This window comes from Manduca sexta, chromosome 19 (genome assembly GCF_014839805.1).
Source record: "Manduca sexta isolate Smith_Timp_Sample1 chromosome 19, JHU_Msex_v1.0, whole genome shotgun sequence".
Lineage (NCBI taxonomy): Eukaryota > Metazoa > Arthropoda > Insecta > Lepidoptera > Sphingidae > Manduca > Manduca sexta.
Genome location: NC_051133.1, coordinates 8,266,677 through 8,283,163, shown reverse-complemented (window position 1 = coordinate 8,283,163; position 16,487 = coordinate 8,266,677). Strand labels below are relative to the sequence as shown.

At 36.9% G+C, this 16,487-nt stretch overlaps 1 protein-coding gene across 1 annotated transcript in view; it reads right to left on the bottom strand.

Annotated features, from left to right (window-relative positions):
• The window catches only part of LOC115442691 (endoribonuclease Dicer), a 47,594-nt gene that overhangs the window by 25,534 nt on the left and 5,573 nt on the right, over positions 1–16,487 (bottom strand). The window contains exons 7-27 of the mRNA XM_037440382.1: positions 15,182–15,368; positions 14,727–14,905; positions 14,259–14,395; positions 12,605–12,845; positions 12,324–12,442; positions 11,895–12,007; positions 11,607–11,712; positions 10,849–11,033; positions 9,342–9,457; positions 8,532–8,658; positions 8,158–8,429; positions 7,843–8,020; positions 7,209–7,303; positions 6,496–6,634; positions 5,991–6,205; positions 5,694–5,776; positions 4,537–4,633; positions 2,772–2,883; positions 2,167–2,366; positions 1,369–1,605; positions 1,025–1,160 (exon numbers count right to left, since the gene is read on the bottom strand). Of these exons, the coding sequence (XP_037296279.1) occupies positions 1,025–1,160; positions 1,369–1,605; positions 2,167–2,366; positions 2,772–2,883; positions 4,537–4,633; positions 5,694–5,776; positions 5,991–6,205; positions 6,496–6,634; positions 7,209–7,303; positions 7,843–8,020; positions 8,158–8,429; positions 8,532–8,658; positions 9,342–9,457; positions 10,849–11,033; positions 11,607–11,712; positions 11,895–12,007; positions 12,324–12,442; positions 12,605–12,845; positions 14,259–14,395; positions 14,727–14,905; positions 15,182–15,368 (3,274 nt within the window). The remainder of the gene's footprint in view (positions 1–1,024; positions 1,161–1,368; positions 1,606–2,166; positions 2,367–2,771; positions 2,884–4,536; positions 4,634–5,693; positions 5,777–5,990; positions 6,206–6,495; positions 6,635–7,208; positions 7,304–7,842; positions 8,021–8,157; positions 8,430–8,531; positions 8,659–9,341; positions 9,458–10,848; positions 11,034–11,606; positions 11,713–11,894; positions 12,008–12,323; positions 12,443–12,604; positions 12,846–14,258; positions 14,396–14,726; positions 14,906–15,181; positions 15,369–16,487) is intronic.

The following is a 16,487-nucleotide window of genomic DNA, read 5'->3' as shown; positions in this document are numbered from 1 at the left end:
AGTCGACTCAATTATGCCGATGTGTTTGAAACCGGACATACACAGGCTGATCCCGGAACGCGACAATCTTAGTGGCTCACAAGCCACTACGCCTTGATTTACATCTTGTATACGGTGGTTTAAAGTGGCGATAGCCTAGTTGGGTGTGGAACGGACTGCCAAGACGAATGTCCGCAAGTTCAAATCCAAAGGGCACACACCTCTGACTTTTCTAAAAAATCGTGTGTAACGGTGAAGGAAAACATCGTGAGTAAACCTGCACATCTGAGAAGTTCTCTATAGGAATTTCGAAGGTGTGTGAAGTCTACCAATCCGCACTAGGCTAGCGTGGTGGACTAAGGCCTAATCCCTCTCAGTAGTAGAGGAGGCCCGTGCTCAGCAGTGGGCAAGTATATAATACAGGGCTGATATTATTATTATTATATACGGTGGTCGGTATCGGCGACTACAAGTTTCCTACCACTAGCAAATATACGATTTCCGACCATGGAAGCTAGTCTGATGGTGGTTAACACCAGACTCCGGGTAAAGTGACGCATGCTACTATGTTATTCGACCCACATATTTGATAGCATTGACGGAGATTTTACAGTTTTATTTAGACGGAGACAAGATTGATTTTAGCTTAAAGTTGAGACTGGCAGAGTAATTATTTATTTTATATCCCTCGCAATAGCGTTGTAACTGAACTTCATAACGGATTCCAGTATAAAATAAAGCATTAATATAAAGCTTTTTTGGTACACGTACTTAATAATACAATAATTGAACGTGAGGGATGCAACACGAATTTAATGTTGTGGTCATTTTAAGTTAGCTTAAACACATTGCGGATATCTTTATTTCAATGAGCTCACATACATGAACAAATATTTATGTTAGTTCAAACACAATCGTTAAAAAGTACACAAGACATACATTTGAGACCAATTGAATAAAAAAAAATAATGAAATACAACATTGACCAATTGTTTTGGATATCTGGCAAATTAAGGTTAGTAATACATAAATGAATGTAACTTACCTTCTTGGCCTCGATTAATTGCTCTGCTTCAGCAGGAGCAAAGAAGCCGGGCACCAAAAAGTCTTTCCGCGGACTAAACTGCTCCACTTTCATTCGTCCGCCGAGGTTGATTTTTTGTCCAGCGTAGAATAAATTCCTAGAAAAAAATATTTTATATTTTTTTTATCGAAACAATAGGTTTGCTGAAATCTTTGACATTTTGACCTTTGACAGTCATTCATATTTTTTTACAAAAAAGTTTTAACGCACTCATCATCCTACAAGATTGTGTTCGGCACTCAACTTTTCGTAATATCTTAAAATCATGTAAACTCTACATTATAACTTTTAAACACTGCACTAACCTGTTGCTTATAAGACGACATTTGATATTGGTTAGTTGTCCTTCACTCAGTTTAGGGAACTTGTGATACAAGTATAAACTGGCCGCGAACTTCAAGAACGAGTCGCCGAGAGTCTCCGCTGTCTCCAGGTTGAAGGTGTCGTGACACTTTGTCGTGGTGAGAGCGGAGAGAATGTCGCGGAGTTCGGGACCGCGGCCGGTCGCAGTTTTCTCCAATATTTTTAATTTATCTTCATATCTATATTTAAGAAGTACACAGGGACGTATTAATACATCATTCCTATGTTTGAGTAACATCTCAAGTAGATGTTTAATGTATTGAACTATTTAATTAACTAAGCTTAACCCGTAATTTAAGTGCTTGTTCTCAACCGTGTCGGCGCGTTAATAAACAAAACTCAGTTGTCAAAATCCTTCACTTATTATGACTGGAGATATTATTTGAACTGATGTTGATATGGATTGATGATGGATTTATTAATTATTATTATAGTCGATATGACTATCTTAAGATGCTGCCCTTAATTTAACACCAACTCTGGTAATATCACACTTCAGAGACTGAGTCGAATCTATTTATACGACCCTTAATAAGTATCGGCTATTCATCAACAGCTTAGAAGTGTAGAGACAGCAAAACCAGAGGAAAGACAAACACCGATACGAATAAAAGATAAAAATTACACCAATAGAAAACTATTTAAATATAAATATTATGGCACATGTGTGCTAAACAAGTTTTCCTAGGCCTCATCGTCTCATGTCTCAGTCTCGAATGTGAGCAAGAAAGAAGAGTTACTTGTGCGCGGGCGGCTGCAGCGCGTGCGCGCGGAGGCGCGGCGCGTGCGCGGGCGGCGGCGCGTGAGGGTGCGCGTGCGCGGCGCGCGGCGGCGACAGCGGCGCCAGCAGCGGCGCGGACGCGAACTCGTCGTAGCACGCCACGTCCATCGCCGTCACCGACGACAGGTTGCGCTCTATGTCCACAGGCTCCATTTTCTCCTATGCTTACAAAATACAATTTCCTCCATAAAATATACAGCCCAAAAACCCCGAGGAGTTTAAAAATCAATAATCATATGAATAATAGATACAGTAATATAAAATACATTCAGTAATAATTAACGAGTAGTCCGAACGCTGCGTGAAAGCGTTCATGATAAACGATCGTTTCTAGTCGCTGTGACGAATATTACGTCATATTGTATGCCCGTACAATATGCGTAACTCGCGAAAGGGGGAATCAATACAAATTGTATGAATTCATAAGGTTTTATTTAAAAAAAAAAAATTAAATGTATAGGAAATCGGGCTTACTTTAGACCATTAAAACAGGTAATATTATTATACCACGCTTAGGTAACAACGTTAATAATAAACAGACGTATAATGTATAAAATAACTTACATCCCAAGGATATTCTTTGTTGATTTTCTTCATCTGTAGTTGATACAAACTGTCTTTTAGGGAAGACATTTTGGGGCTATTCGAGGTGCCTTCTCCCGCCGCGTGATTTATTCTATGGAAAAATAATACCTTTCACTTCAGACTCCAGAAGTTAATGACACGTTACATCATATACTAATACTAATACTAATAATATAAGTTATATTAAAGCTTGTTTTCAGCGCCAGAACAATTAATTACCACCTGTATGACACACCATCACACTAGGTGTGTTGTCACTTGTTCCGCACTCGTGTAGACTCAAAACCAAGTGCGGCTCCACACACCTAGCGTGTTAAAATGAGTGCTACGCCAGTGCGACCCACACAAAATTTCACATACTTATTGGCTACGTAAAACACACAGTTTTTTTAGTCTTGCCACACTGGACATAGCTCTCATACGCGTGTAGTCCTATTGAAGAGGTTTTTATAACACAACTTTCGTGAATCGCATTTGAAAAGTAAAAACAGGTGTGTCGACTATATATTTTAAAGTATTAACCCTTAACTATGGACGTCATTTTTTTGTTACACTACCATGGACGCGCGGTCTCACGGACCGCTCTATGTTTTGAGTTAAAATACAACGTAAATATTAGTTTTATTTTTACGCTATTATATTTATTATTTTCTATGTATATTAAAATGAAATAATTTAGAAGCTTTTAATCAATCTTTTTTTATTTCTCGCGTAATTAAATCATATTAACAGTTAAAGGCACTATTTGGCATAAATTTACTTGAGATCGGTTTTAGGGCTGAAAACTTAAATAAATTAAACTTTTTTAAAAAATAAAATTTTTATCTATAAATCTAAGGCATATTTGTAATATAAAATCAAAAAAACGTATTCTCAAATTCAAATATGTGCGCTTTGACGAGTCAGTATCCTGACTAGGGGGTTCGTCTAGAGCAGAGGTTCCCAAATTTATATTTCTCATACATCGCGGGGTGCTTTGTTGTGGTCATCGTGCCTTTTACGACTCCTATCAATATTTTCTGCCTGTATTAATGGGTGACGTCAAGCCAGCCTGTATTGATAGGTGACGTCAATTTTAGTACTGTACTAACAAACTAGATACATTTTCGCGGACCCCCGCTTGGGGCTGATACTCCTTATAATGTTATCGTCTATGCTAGAGACATCGGTTTTATCTTCATAGTCACTTATATATTTTCGAATAAAATAAGCTTCTGATAAAAAGCAATCCTCAATAGTTTCCTCGTTATTAGACTGGCCTGACTCTAAAAGTAGATCATAAATATGTTCCAGCTGTGACGTAGGCGTTTGTATTGACGTAGATGTACTTTCATTAATATTTGTTAACATTTAAAATGAAAATAACGTAAAAAAAAAACAAAATAGGCGTAAAAATTTGTATCGGAAACGTGGACGTGCGGTCTCACAGACCGCGGTCAAAGTTTAAAGAAAAATAACTGGCCTTATTTGCAGCCGCCGCCAGTCTCTCATTTTAACATACGTTACGCCACTAAAACTGAAGCTACTGAGCGCCTTATACACGGGGAGCAAGTGGAAAGATGTAAACACGAAATTTTCAAACTGGGAGCGGCCTGTGAGACCGCGCGTCCACAGTTAAAGGTTAAGAATAAGTTCGACAAAATAAAATTTCAACACACGTATTAAAGGCATCGAAAATATTTATGAGTTTCTGATGTGATTGAAGACTATAAAATTTCATTAAAAAAAATTACAATTATTATACCTGTCGACTGTATTGACGGGGGTAGGTCCTTCAATTTGCGATAATAAAGACTGTTTTACAATTTCAATTTCAACTTTTAGTGGTTGCCATTCTTCGTCTGAAACAAAATAATTTAATAGTAACATTGTCTATTTTGTACCGTCACCGATTAATTTCCCATTCTGTATATATATTTTAGGGCCGATTTCTTATTTACTTGATAGATACATTTTATCTGACAATTGATCGCAGCTCCGCCAGCGTGAAAAAGTTTTTCCGGGATAAAGATTTGGGAGTAATATTAGACTCTCGGTTGTCCTTCCAACAACATATTTTGACCACCTGTGAAGGGGCCAACAAAATTCTAGGCTTTGTAATGAGGGTTTGTTCTACTTTTAAGGGCTCCAGAGCAGTAATAACGCTATACAAAGCCTATGTCCGTAGTAGACTTGAATACAACGCTATAGTGTGGAACCCGTACCAAAGCATGTATATCTTGTTAATTGAGCGAATTCAGAGAAAATTCGCTCGATATTTATTCAAACGGGTGTATGGATATTACCCATATTTATACCCTTCTATGTATGTCACGGGTATGGTAGGGTTGAACACTTTGGAGTACAGACGCAACCTTTTGCTCTTGATACACTATTATCATATTTTTATCAACAAAGTAGACAACCCTACAGCCCTTGAGCGGATTGGAATTGCGTGCACACCGGCTCGGTTTTTAGTTAGTGATGAGAGAGTGGAGGGCCCGCGTCGGCGCAGGAACCTGTTTGCATTGCCGCGGGGAGTGCGCACACGCCGCGCCAGCACTCAGCACCTACCCCCGGGCGGTCGCACTTCTCAATGCCGTGCACGCTCATCACACAGATCTGGATATATTTTATAACAAACCTTGTCATGTTTACAATAGTATTAAGTTATATTTAGAAACGCTTCAAAATGTTCCTTAGTAAGTTAAGTGTTGGAAATAATTTTAGTTATTTTGTTATTTGTTTGAATTTTATTTTATTGTTATCGCTGTCATAATATTGTTAGATTTAGAGTTAGATTATATTGTTAGATGTAAGTGTTTTGGCTAAGTGCTGTAAACTTTCATTGAATTATAATAAATAAATAAATAAAAGTCCCGCTCTATATTTTCCAATGAAAAAATAAATAAATTTAATAACCTTTTCGTAGAAGCGGTTGTCCGTACTTGGTATCATTCGATATTTCCGTTAGCAACTCGTGGGCCACCAACAACATGTGCAACCTAAAATTAAATGCATGTTTAAGCTGGAGTATAAATACCATTAACACATTAAGGGCCATTTATTTCACGTGAAGTGTACAATGTACATACGTGCGTATAGGCAACTGTTAAAAACCGTGTTAACAAAAAAAAATGAATTAAACGCTATATTTAACTGTACATATGTAAAGCAATTAGCCCCAAATCGTTATATATATTATAGTAGCAAGCTGACCTGTGAATAATGGACGGTAATAACTTTGCCTTGTACCACAGCACGCCGGGGAAATCGTATTTAATACAGAACTCCGGCACAAACAACTCGGGGAATCCTTTCGGTTTCTCGTCTCCTTGCGAAGCGGACACCAGCCTTTGTTGTTTGTCGGTGAATGTGTTGATGGTGGCGGCGCGCGGCAGCAGGCAGTTCATTCTAGTACTAATGTTGCGTACCTATAGCAAGGTTTTATATTATAGTCAATATAGTATCTAAATTAAAACGTACATGAGTTAGACTTTAATGAGGAAGTGTCAATATTTTAATTTTCATATTACACAGTCAAAACGGATATTATTATAGTGAGGTTAGCAAATTTGTCCTAAAGAATAGGGATAGATAGAAAAAACAAATATTAAGGGCATGAGTGTAAGCAACTATGAAAAGAACGATTAAAGCTTTGATTGATTACTTTTTTTGTATAAATTTGCTTTAAAAAGAAGTTTTATAGCGATAAAAATATTACCTCGAGTAAGGGCTGGTCCTTCTGTCCTAAAACACTCAAGTTGTATTTGGCCAAATAGTAATCGGCATAAGTATAAAAAGCTTCTGAATCAAACTGCGACTCTGGTGTTTTATATTCGAGGACATTTGACACTATGTATCTGTAAATAAGAATGCAAATTGCACATAATAATATTATACCTATTTTATGTTAAAATAAATGGTATAAAAAGTCATGAATCTATTTTAGAAGAGGTGTAAGTTTTCAAGGAACGAATACTCAAAGCCGTTTGCTCAGGGAGGGCATTATTGTCATAATATTATATTAATAATTATTGCAACTTATGTCTCAGGTGTACCATTGATGTTAATGTATAACGCTCATTATGAAAATTAAGAATATTGCCAAAAATTTCGCGTGTAATGGTGACTACAATACTGTACTGATAATAGAATATATAACTGACTGTCGTAAATGAGTGCCAATGAATATAACTATTTACAGCCACGAAAATTCCTGGCAACACTTGCCGATACTTAAATTTATGAATGTTATTAGACGCCACCATGACCCCGCATATTAAAGAACTTTTAATAGGAAAAATATTTTATAGATTTTATTTTTTTCATATATCACCGGGAAACGACATAATTAAAGCAATGAATAAATAGGAAGCGTTATTTTTACTTATTACGTACAATATAATACGAATTCTGATTGAAAATACATCTTACCTTTCTGGAAGAATCGATCCGCGATACCACGGCGTTACCACACTATTTAGATACTTTTGCTTCGCCACGGTTAGACTCGAAAAAGACATCCGTTCCTGTGAACAATTCATAAAGAACATGATTTAAACTAACTATACAAAAAAGATTTTAAAAAACTTTCACTTATAAGAAGATATAAATAAGCGGCGATAGCCTAGTTGGGTGTGGAACGGACTGCCAAGACGAATGTCCGCAGGTTCAAATCCCAAGGGCACACACCTCTGACTTTTCTAAAAAATCATGTGTGTATTCTTTGTGAATTTATCGTTCGCTTTAACGGTGAAGGAAAACATCGTGAGGAAACCTGCACATCTGAGAAGTTCTCTATAGGAATTACGAAGGTGTGTGAAGTCTACCAATCCGCACTAGGCCAGCGTGGTGGACTAAGGCCTAATCCCTCTCAGTAGTAGAGGAGGTCCGTGCTCAGCAGTAGGCAAGTATATAATACAGGGCTGATATTATTATTATTATTATATAAGAAGATATTACCCCTCAGTGTCAAAGTCTCTCTGTCCCTGGAATATGCGATAACGCGGGCGGACCCGCGAGCAAAAGCTAGCGTTAAATATATTACAACAAATATCTGTGATAATACCGTGTCTGGCGGCGGTTTGACGGGTCGTATGGTTTTGTGCTCCCGCATGGTGGCCCAGTCGATGTCATATCCGTCGTTGCGTTTGACTGGTACCACGTACATGCAGTTTTGGATGCCCTCAAACACCAGAAACTTCTTCGCCACAGCGAGTACCTGATCAAAGATGAAGTAGTGGAATCTGCAAGAGGAAAAACACAATCATTTCACAAAATTAAAAATTTTATTTTGTAGAGGTGTTTTCTTTTTTTTCGTTAACCAAATTGTTATACGTACCTTTTATTTTCTTTAACTATATTATTCTATTATTATACGTACCGTTTTACGATGTCGAATAACTTCTTGTCCAGTTTTATGACAGCATAATTAACGTCCACGGATATTTTTGCTTCGCCGACCTTCGTGAAAGCCGGAAAATTGCATAGTTTCGGCAACTTACTCTGCGTTAGAATGCCGAAACCATCATCGCTTTGTAGGAAGTCGTACAAAGCGCGGTCGCGCGACTCCTTTGGTTTCTCAAACATAGTGGCCGTCTCTATAATGTGCAAATAATAGCACGGCTCGGAAACTGCGTTAAGGCATGATGGAAACTGGAAGTTTTTTTTGTTTAAGTATTATATGTAGTGCTACACAAAATGTTTATGTTTATATACGGCAGTGTGTCCGCCAAAGTTCGCCAATTTTTTTTTTACCTGAATTTTATATTTTCTTGTGTATTTTTTTGTACCAGCAATAAGTGATTCACTAGTTTTGTCACCGCCATCTGCCGGCCAGTTAGGGAAACAAAAGCTTATATCTTCACTGTCATAATTAACGGAGCTGGAAAAAAAAGGAATGAGTATCATCAATTCCCACTGTTTATTACGTTGAAATTACAGCAAAATTATGTTGAGGAATATCTATGTCGTAATCTAACATAACCAGCTCTCTTGGCACGAAGCCTCCATAACTCATAGTATTCAATACGTAGTTTGTAAATTCATATATGTGGAATTAGCATCAAGCCGAGGCACAACCCCCCCGAGGCAATTCTTGTACGCTCTGTGTCCACACCGAATACACGTCTACGCACGGAGGACATTTGTCGTGGCCCTAGACACAGTATGTGTACAAGATAGTTGGTAATTCACATTGAAGCCTATACGGGCTCCCGCGAAAATTTCCCCTCCTTCCGCCTTATTAGAGTTCAGAGAGTTAGAGTTCCTATCCTTCCCCTCACTTTCCTCCCAAAAATATTCGGGCCCCTGCAGTTGCTAAGCCGGGAGATTCCAGTGTCCCATTCGCATATTCCCCCGATGTAGACTGTAGGGATGAAGCAACCTGTTTTTTATTCATTACAATAAACCTAAACTTATATCGTAAAAGGATCTGGCTGAGACTACACAATCCTGGAGGCTTTATATGGCGCTATCTATCATAACTGTGATGGTATGTCTCCATCTCCGTGTGACATATAAAAGCTGAAAGTTAAAGCAAGTTGTTGACCATAAATGTATACTTACGCATATTCATGAGGCAATAGTGTCGCATAATCTAATTCGCCCGCCTTATGAAGCTTGATGCAAGCGTTCAGCGCTGCAGATCGCTTCGCTAATTCTTTATTCGGCAACGGATCGCCCTGAAAGTTATACATGCATCCATAGCATCACGTCTTTATCCATTTCAAGGGTAGGCGAAGGTGGTATCATACACATTTTCCGTCAGCTACTTCCGATCCCATGTAAAGGTGGGTGAGTTTATTATTATTAATCAATTGGAAGTAGATACGCAAAAACAATCCAACCCACAGTATGGTCGAAAATGAGCCGAGTATGCCAAACGAGTTCTAGTCTATAAGATCTATATTTTCCATTAATAAAAACATCTTAGTTAATGTTAATTTGAACTTTTTATTAACAAAATATAAAATAGAATATCAATGAGAAAAATCACGTTTTAAACTTCAATCTTCACAACTTTAAAAGTGTCATTTTGTGGGCTGAATCCTTTTTGCGTATATACGTTCAATTATAACTCCGAGCTGATATTGAGCAACAAATCCCAATATCATTAAACTTTACCAGGCATCGATTTTCAGCACGGCAGCCAAAATCCGGGATTACATAATATATAATTTATTCACTAACAACAATTTTCAATAAACGATCCCAATCCTTTTTTTCGATCTATCTCAAAAATGGACCAATCAGAATAAAGCTTTTTTTGACATGCTTACAAATGAGTTATTTTGATTGGTTCGTGTTCGGAATCGGATGAAAGACAGAGATTGGGATCGTTTATTGAAAACGTATGTAAATGTTACGTGCGAAACGTGCGTAGTAGCACGCATTTTACGACACCGAGCAATGAAATTCGTCGAGTCTCTTGTAAGTCTGATTTTAGACATAACTTGTAGATGAAAAATTTGTCAAGAAAAAGTTTGTTTCATCAATCAAAGATCAACCTCACTCCAAACTCAACTTATATTTAATAGCAAGCTAGTAGATTTTCATTACAATAAAATATGTAGAAATTTTAATACATTTTTTTTTGCCTGGCACAGCAAGTATATTTATTTGACTGAAAAGCAGCTATGGTCCCCAGGGAAGACATTTGCGTACTGATTCATACCAAACAGTCGCATTCAACCCCCTAAATCGAGGCAATTCTTGGTCGCCACGCGGAATGAACGCCGATGCACGGGGGGCATTTGCCGCAGCCCTAGACACGCAGTCTAGTGTGTATACTTCATGGTAGTAACTACACAGTGGGGCCTATGAGAGCTCGCGAACATTTTCTGGCCTCTTTCCGCCCATCCTAAGAGGGTCCCTTCTCTTCCCATAGATATCCCCTCCCAACGCTCCTCGAGGTCCATACAGTCGCTAAGCCTGTAATTCCTGTATCCCATTCGCAGGTATCCCCCGATATTGACTGTGGTGTCCGGTACACAAGAAAAAAACACTCGCATTCCGCGGTTACCCTGTCTATGAATAAATAAGATAGGATAAAAAAAACTAATTATAGTCTTACCTTTATTTCTTCTTTAATGGGACATCCAATAGGCATGATGACCGTGACTACGGGCATGACGATGCCTTTCTGGTCTTTAACGTTCTCCTGGTACCACATCGGGGAGATCGATGTGAAGTAATCGTGGGGTAAGTTGTTACAGTAGCGGTGCAACAGACTTATAGCGGATACGGACGACAGCCGGTCTTAAAAGAAATTATGTTTTTTTTATGAGGAAAAGTAACCCATTCCAACCCAACACAACAAAACATTCCTAAACACTAACTCAACCGCCAAATACTCGTTAACGGTAAGCATAAACCAATTAAAATAACTCATTTGTAACCATCTCTAACTCGTAATTTTATTGGTCCACTTTCGCTACGTATCTAATATTCAAGATCGTTTAAATAGGAATCAACCATTATTCATTGGTGGTTCACCTGATGGAAAGTGACCATCGCTATAAATATCTACAATAAATTAAAGATGGATGACTACCTACACTCATCTAGCTCCAATGTTCAATAACGGGATTGTATAAAGTACATTGTGTATTGTGTTGCCTGACTTTATTTTCATTTGGAATTCCAAATTTCAGAAAAATTGTGTTAGAAAACCTTTACAAAATAATTGTTGACTTTGGAATTAAATCTATGTACTTCCGGTCAGTGTCAGTCAGTCTACTTGTGGTGCACACAAACTTGCAGTAATATCTACACTATAAGTTATATAACAATATTAAGGAAATATAATAAATATTTATAAATATTACTTACTGCCATTCGCGGTGACGTACGGCGGTATTTCGTCATCATCATAGAAATTCTCCTGTATTTCATCCACTGACGGTGCTTCTCGTTCATCAGTGTTGCCAACTAATAACTGAAAAAAAAATCAAATATTTAATCAGAAATATTAAATATATATTTTACAAGACATAAATAATATGATTGCATTGTGGAAATAATTACGTAAACAAGCTGCTCGGTGATAATATTTTCTATATTAGCAGCAACACACAGAAATATCTATCTATATAATATATAATATATTTGTAAGCTTACTTTACAAATGTGATGTTCGATGCGTTGGAAGTTACAATAATTCTTTAAAAACTGGTCCTTATTCTCCGCGTCGACTAATAAAACATAATTGGAATCACTGCTTCTGCATCGTCCTGAAAACATTTATAATTTATAGGTTGGGGGTTATTTAATGAATCTAGTGGGTTAATAAACTGTTTTATGCAACTGGGAAAAATAATGCAAAATTTGTAAAGCTGTGTTTCTTTTTTAAATAGTGGGTGAATTTGTTTAAAAATTTATAAACGGTATGTAGGAATTTTGAACACTTCAATAATTATATATAGTTTTTGGACATATACTTTTTGGCGTCGAATTATGTTGGAAAACTAAATATTGACAAATCTCAATTGATAACGGCAAATAGTGTCAATATACAGAACTTCTTAAATGATCATGCTATTCTCTTACCTTTGCTCTGTATGTAGGATCGATATTCCACTGGTACGTCATATCTCACCACCAATAAGCATTGTTGTATGTCCACACCTTCTTCTAGCACGCTTGTCGATATCACACAGTTAAGTTCTCTAAAAATAGGGTTAAATATAACTTTAAGTCATAAAAAACGGAAATCTTCGAATAACCTCTATTTACATAGATAAAAACGGATCGATTAAGCATCCCGTTCTCTAATTATAAAACAAATTATGAAAATAAATTTAAATTTATTTGGCAAACAATAAACTTACTTATTTCCAAACATCAGAAGCGCCTTTTCACTGGATTTCTTAAGGTAATGCTGCTCTCGAGTGCTCTTAGTAGGGTCAATATTGAAACCAACAATAAAGTCGTGTTTCAAAAACCCAAAATCCTTTGGATTCGCTTCTTTTACGTCCTTCAGTAGGTTGAATAAGATTTTGGCGGTAAACCTCTGTTGGGCGAAAATTATCGCACTAAGCGGCTTCTTAGATTGGTTTATTTTCAGCAATACTGAAACATATTGTTAAGCTATTACACAAAAGGAGTTAAACAAGCACTCGCAAAAGACATTGAGCGATAAATATAGCATTTGTGGGTTATCATCTGTTCCCTTATAATCCGTTTCGTAGTTTTTGAGTTTATCGCGTTCAGACAGACATACAGACAAATGTTTTTAAATATAACTTCAGTTTATAATATATAAAGGATTATTCTATGTCTTTCAATCAAAGTTTTCAATAAACCCGAAAGATAAATAGAGAGGGAGCCATGAATAATTGTTTCTAATTTTTCAACATGAAAATTTTAAATTGCTTTGTTCCAACATCAATAAAAAATAACATGGTACATAGTAATAGTGAGCCAGCGATATATAAAAACAATTAAAGAAAACTGGGAAGTTTTCTGTATAGTAATAAAGTTAATTTAAATATCTTCTTTCTTCTTGATCTTTGGATTAATATAATAAGTTATTAAATGCGGGCACAAAGGATAAACAAAAAACAAAAGTAATAGTTAAATAGGCTATAAGTAACAAAGAAAATTATATGTCAATATCAGCCCACGTCGACATAACGCCGCCAATGTAATAAAAATGATTATCTCTTATTGCGTGAAAGTTAAATTATAACTTGGGAAGATTAATACGCAAGGTGAAAGCAAAATGAACTTGTCACAACCACAGCAACAAATATTTGGAAACATTTTCCATCTGAAAAATTACTCAGTCGCAGTTTGGAGTCAGGAAGTAAGCAGTGAGATACCCTCATGCCTCGGTAAGCACGTAAAGCCGTTGGTCCTGCGCCTGATCTCTCTCCGGTTATGCCGGATTGCTGTTATACCGACTATGAGGGTGAAGGAACAGAGAGTGCGTTGTGTATTGCGCACACACTTGTGCACTATATCTCCTGCGTATCTGGCTGATCTCTGTTGAAAATGGCCGCCGTGGCAGAAATTTGGCTAGGAACGATTCATTCAATAAAGTGTACTGTTTAAATTGCAGTTGGGAAGATGGACGAACAGGAAGAAAGGTTATGCTAAAAAATATGTTGCAATCTAGAAAAAGGCAAGACTAAAAGAGGCCCTATTTTGAAGTTTTATAATGCGTATATTTACCCTAATACATAAAGCTGAAAATTTTATTTGTTTGTTTGAACACGTTAACCTTAGTAATTACTAAACCGAATTTGGATTTTTTTTTCATAGGACATTACTCCCGAGTGCTACGGGTTTCTTTTTATCTATATTGAAAATATGTATCCCGGAATAATTTTTCACGCGGGCAGAACCGCAAGCAATTACTATAATATAATCATGGAAGTATCCAATACGTAGATATTTACAATAAATATTAGGTATTTGTTGCTTTATGAGTGTTTCTGTAATGTGTTGAAAGATTGTGAATGACACAAAACAACTATTTACCTCCAGGTTGATTTATGACATCGGGGTTATATTCTTTCAAAATCCTGAGTAATTGTAAAAACTTTTGAGATGAATGCTTCTCAATTTTTTCATAGCCTGTTTCATTTTCCATGTGTTTTAATAGTATCATTCGTGCTCTGTATAAAATAAAAGATAGAAAATTTTATATTTGAACAAATCCCAATTGCAAATAGTAATAATATATTATACATTGTACGTAGAAAATTTCACGGAACGAAATTACTACACAGTACCATGGACGTAGCCAGCTTCTAACTTAGGGGTGGAGAGGTTGACCAAATCGCAAATATTGGTCATTGGGAAAGCATAAATTTCATAGGTAGTATGTATTCGCGTTGAATCCAGCAGAGGCGAGGGGGGCCGCCAATTTTTAATAAGCGAAGCATTTAAGTATATTATCAAACCTTAGCCCAAGAACTACGCATAAATAAATGACTCATAACTCACTCATTTGAATGTGTGATGACGATTTTGTAAAAAAGCTCCTCCTCCTTAACGGACACCTTCCTTTTGAGTCTTTCTAGTAAGATCACATAGGCGAGTATACCAACAGACCCACCGTACGCCCCTAGCTCTTGTATGAACATTATCATTGAAGTTATCATGTTTTTTACGGCTTTCACCGTCTAAAAAAATACGTTAGTTAATCATTTAGATGTTGGTAACATTTTTGGTTACGTGTTAAGTAATTTGTATTAATTTCTTTGTGGTTAATATTCAATATGTTTCATTTAGTTTAATAAAATAAGATAGATTTTTCCCTTATAACAGGCGTTCGCAGATTATCGTCTGATTTTATTATTTAGAATAAAAAAAATATATAAACGACATTTCCAAATAATACGGTTAAAACTCTTGTTTATTGCGAGATATGTAAAAGTAAAAAATAATTTATAACTTGCCTTTTTTGGATCTGACGTAATATCCTCCTGCCCTGGTTGTAGTTTTAAATTGGGTTTAGTGCGTGGTAGTTTAACAGACATTACCATGTCTATCAACTTCTGTAGTTTTGTTATAGCGTCGATGGCGGCGGCGGTCAACACCGGTTTGTTGTAATACTGCAATTGTTCTGTTGGATTTGTTGAGTAACTGGAATATGATTAGTACATTGATATTACATTGTAATAATGACTGCCTTGGTAGTTGTATTGGGACCTTCCCGCTCTCACACCCACCACTACAACACCTGTAAACCAAGATCAGTAGCATACATAATATAACATCACGCATTTATCCCCGAAGGGGTATGCAGAGGCGCAACTAGGGCACCCACTTTTCGCCAAGTATGTTCCGTCCCGTTCCGTGTGATAGACGGCGAGCCTATCGCCATATCGGGCACAAATTCCAGACTCCGGGCTGATACTGAGCAGAAAAATCCAAATATCACGTTGCCCGACCCGGGATTCGAACCCAGGACCTCAGAGCGCTATTGTACCGGACATGCAATACAACTTCGCCACCGAGGCAGGCAAGATCAGTAGCGGCACGCATTTAATGACACCGAGCGGTGAAGCTCGCCGAATCTCAAGGAACTTGTCTTTATCCCGCAAAGAAATTAATCAAATAGAAAGATGGGGTGGAGTTGGAACTATTTGTCCATTTCCCTCCATAACAAAGCGGGTGAGCAACAATGAACTAGGAAGGCATTTTAACCTCAAGTATAGAGGGCGTTTACATAGAAAAGTAGTTGTATTGAGGCAGTGGTACAGCACTGAGCCCTTATTCTGTATGATAGTGTAAACGCGTAACGTGGCCGTGTCATGTTATCTTCGAGAAATGAGCGTGGAATGTTATTCTGTAAGCAAAATTTCTATAGTCCTAAACATGACGCGTTGTGTTACGTGCTTGTTACGCACGGTTAAAATAACGTGCGGGATAGAGAATAAGGCCCCTGTTCCGAAGTATTATTATGAGTAACATATTAAAATTATCTTAAAATAGAAATCTGCTACTATTGTGTAAATACTTGAATGCAGTTATATGCATATTATGTGACATCACTTATGCTTTCAAAATAAAACTAACAGCATACAACTTACACGTTGAATGCATGTTATATCCTTCTTACGTAATGGAATTATGGATTTGCACATTTTTTTTACTAATTATTTATTTATTGTTATAAGTAAATACAATTTTAGGTTCTTATGTACTAGTACAATGCCCTATAAAACTACTTGCGTAGTTTCTCTGCAGGAACATAACGGG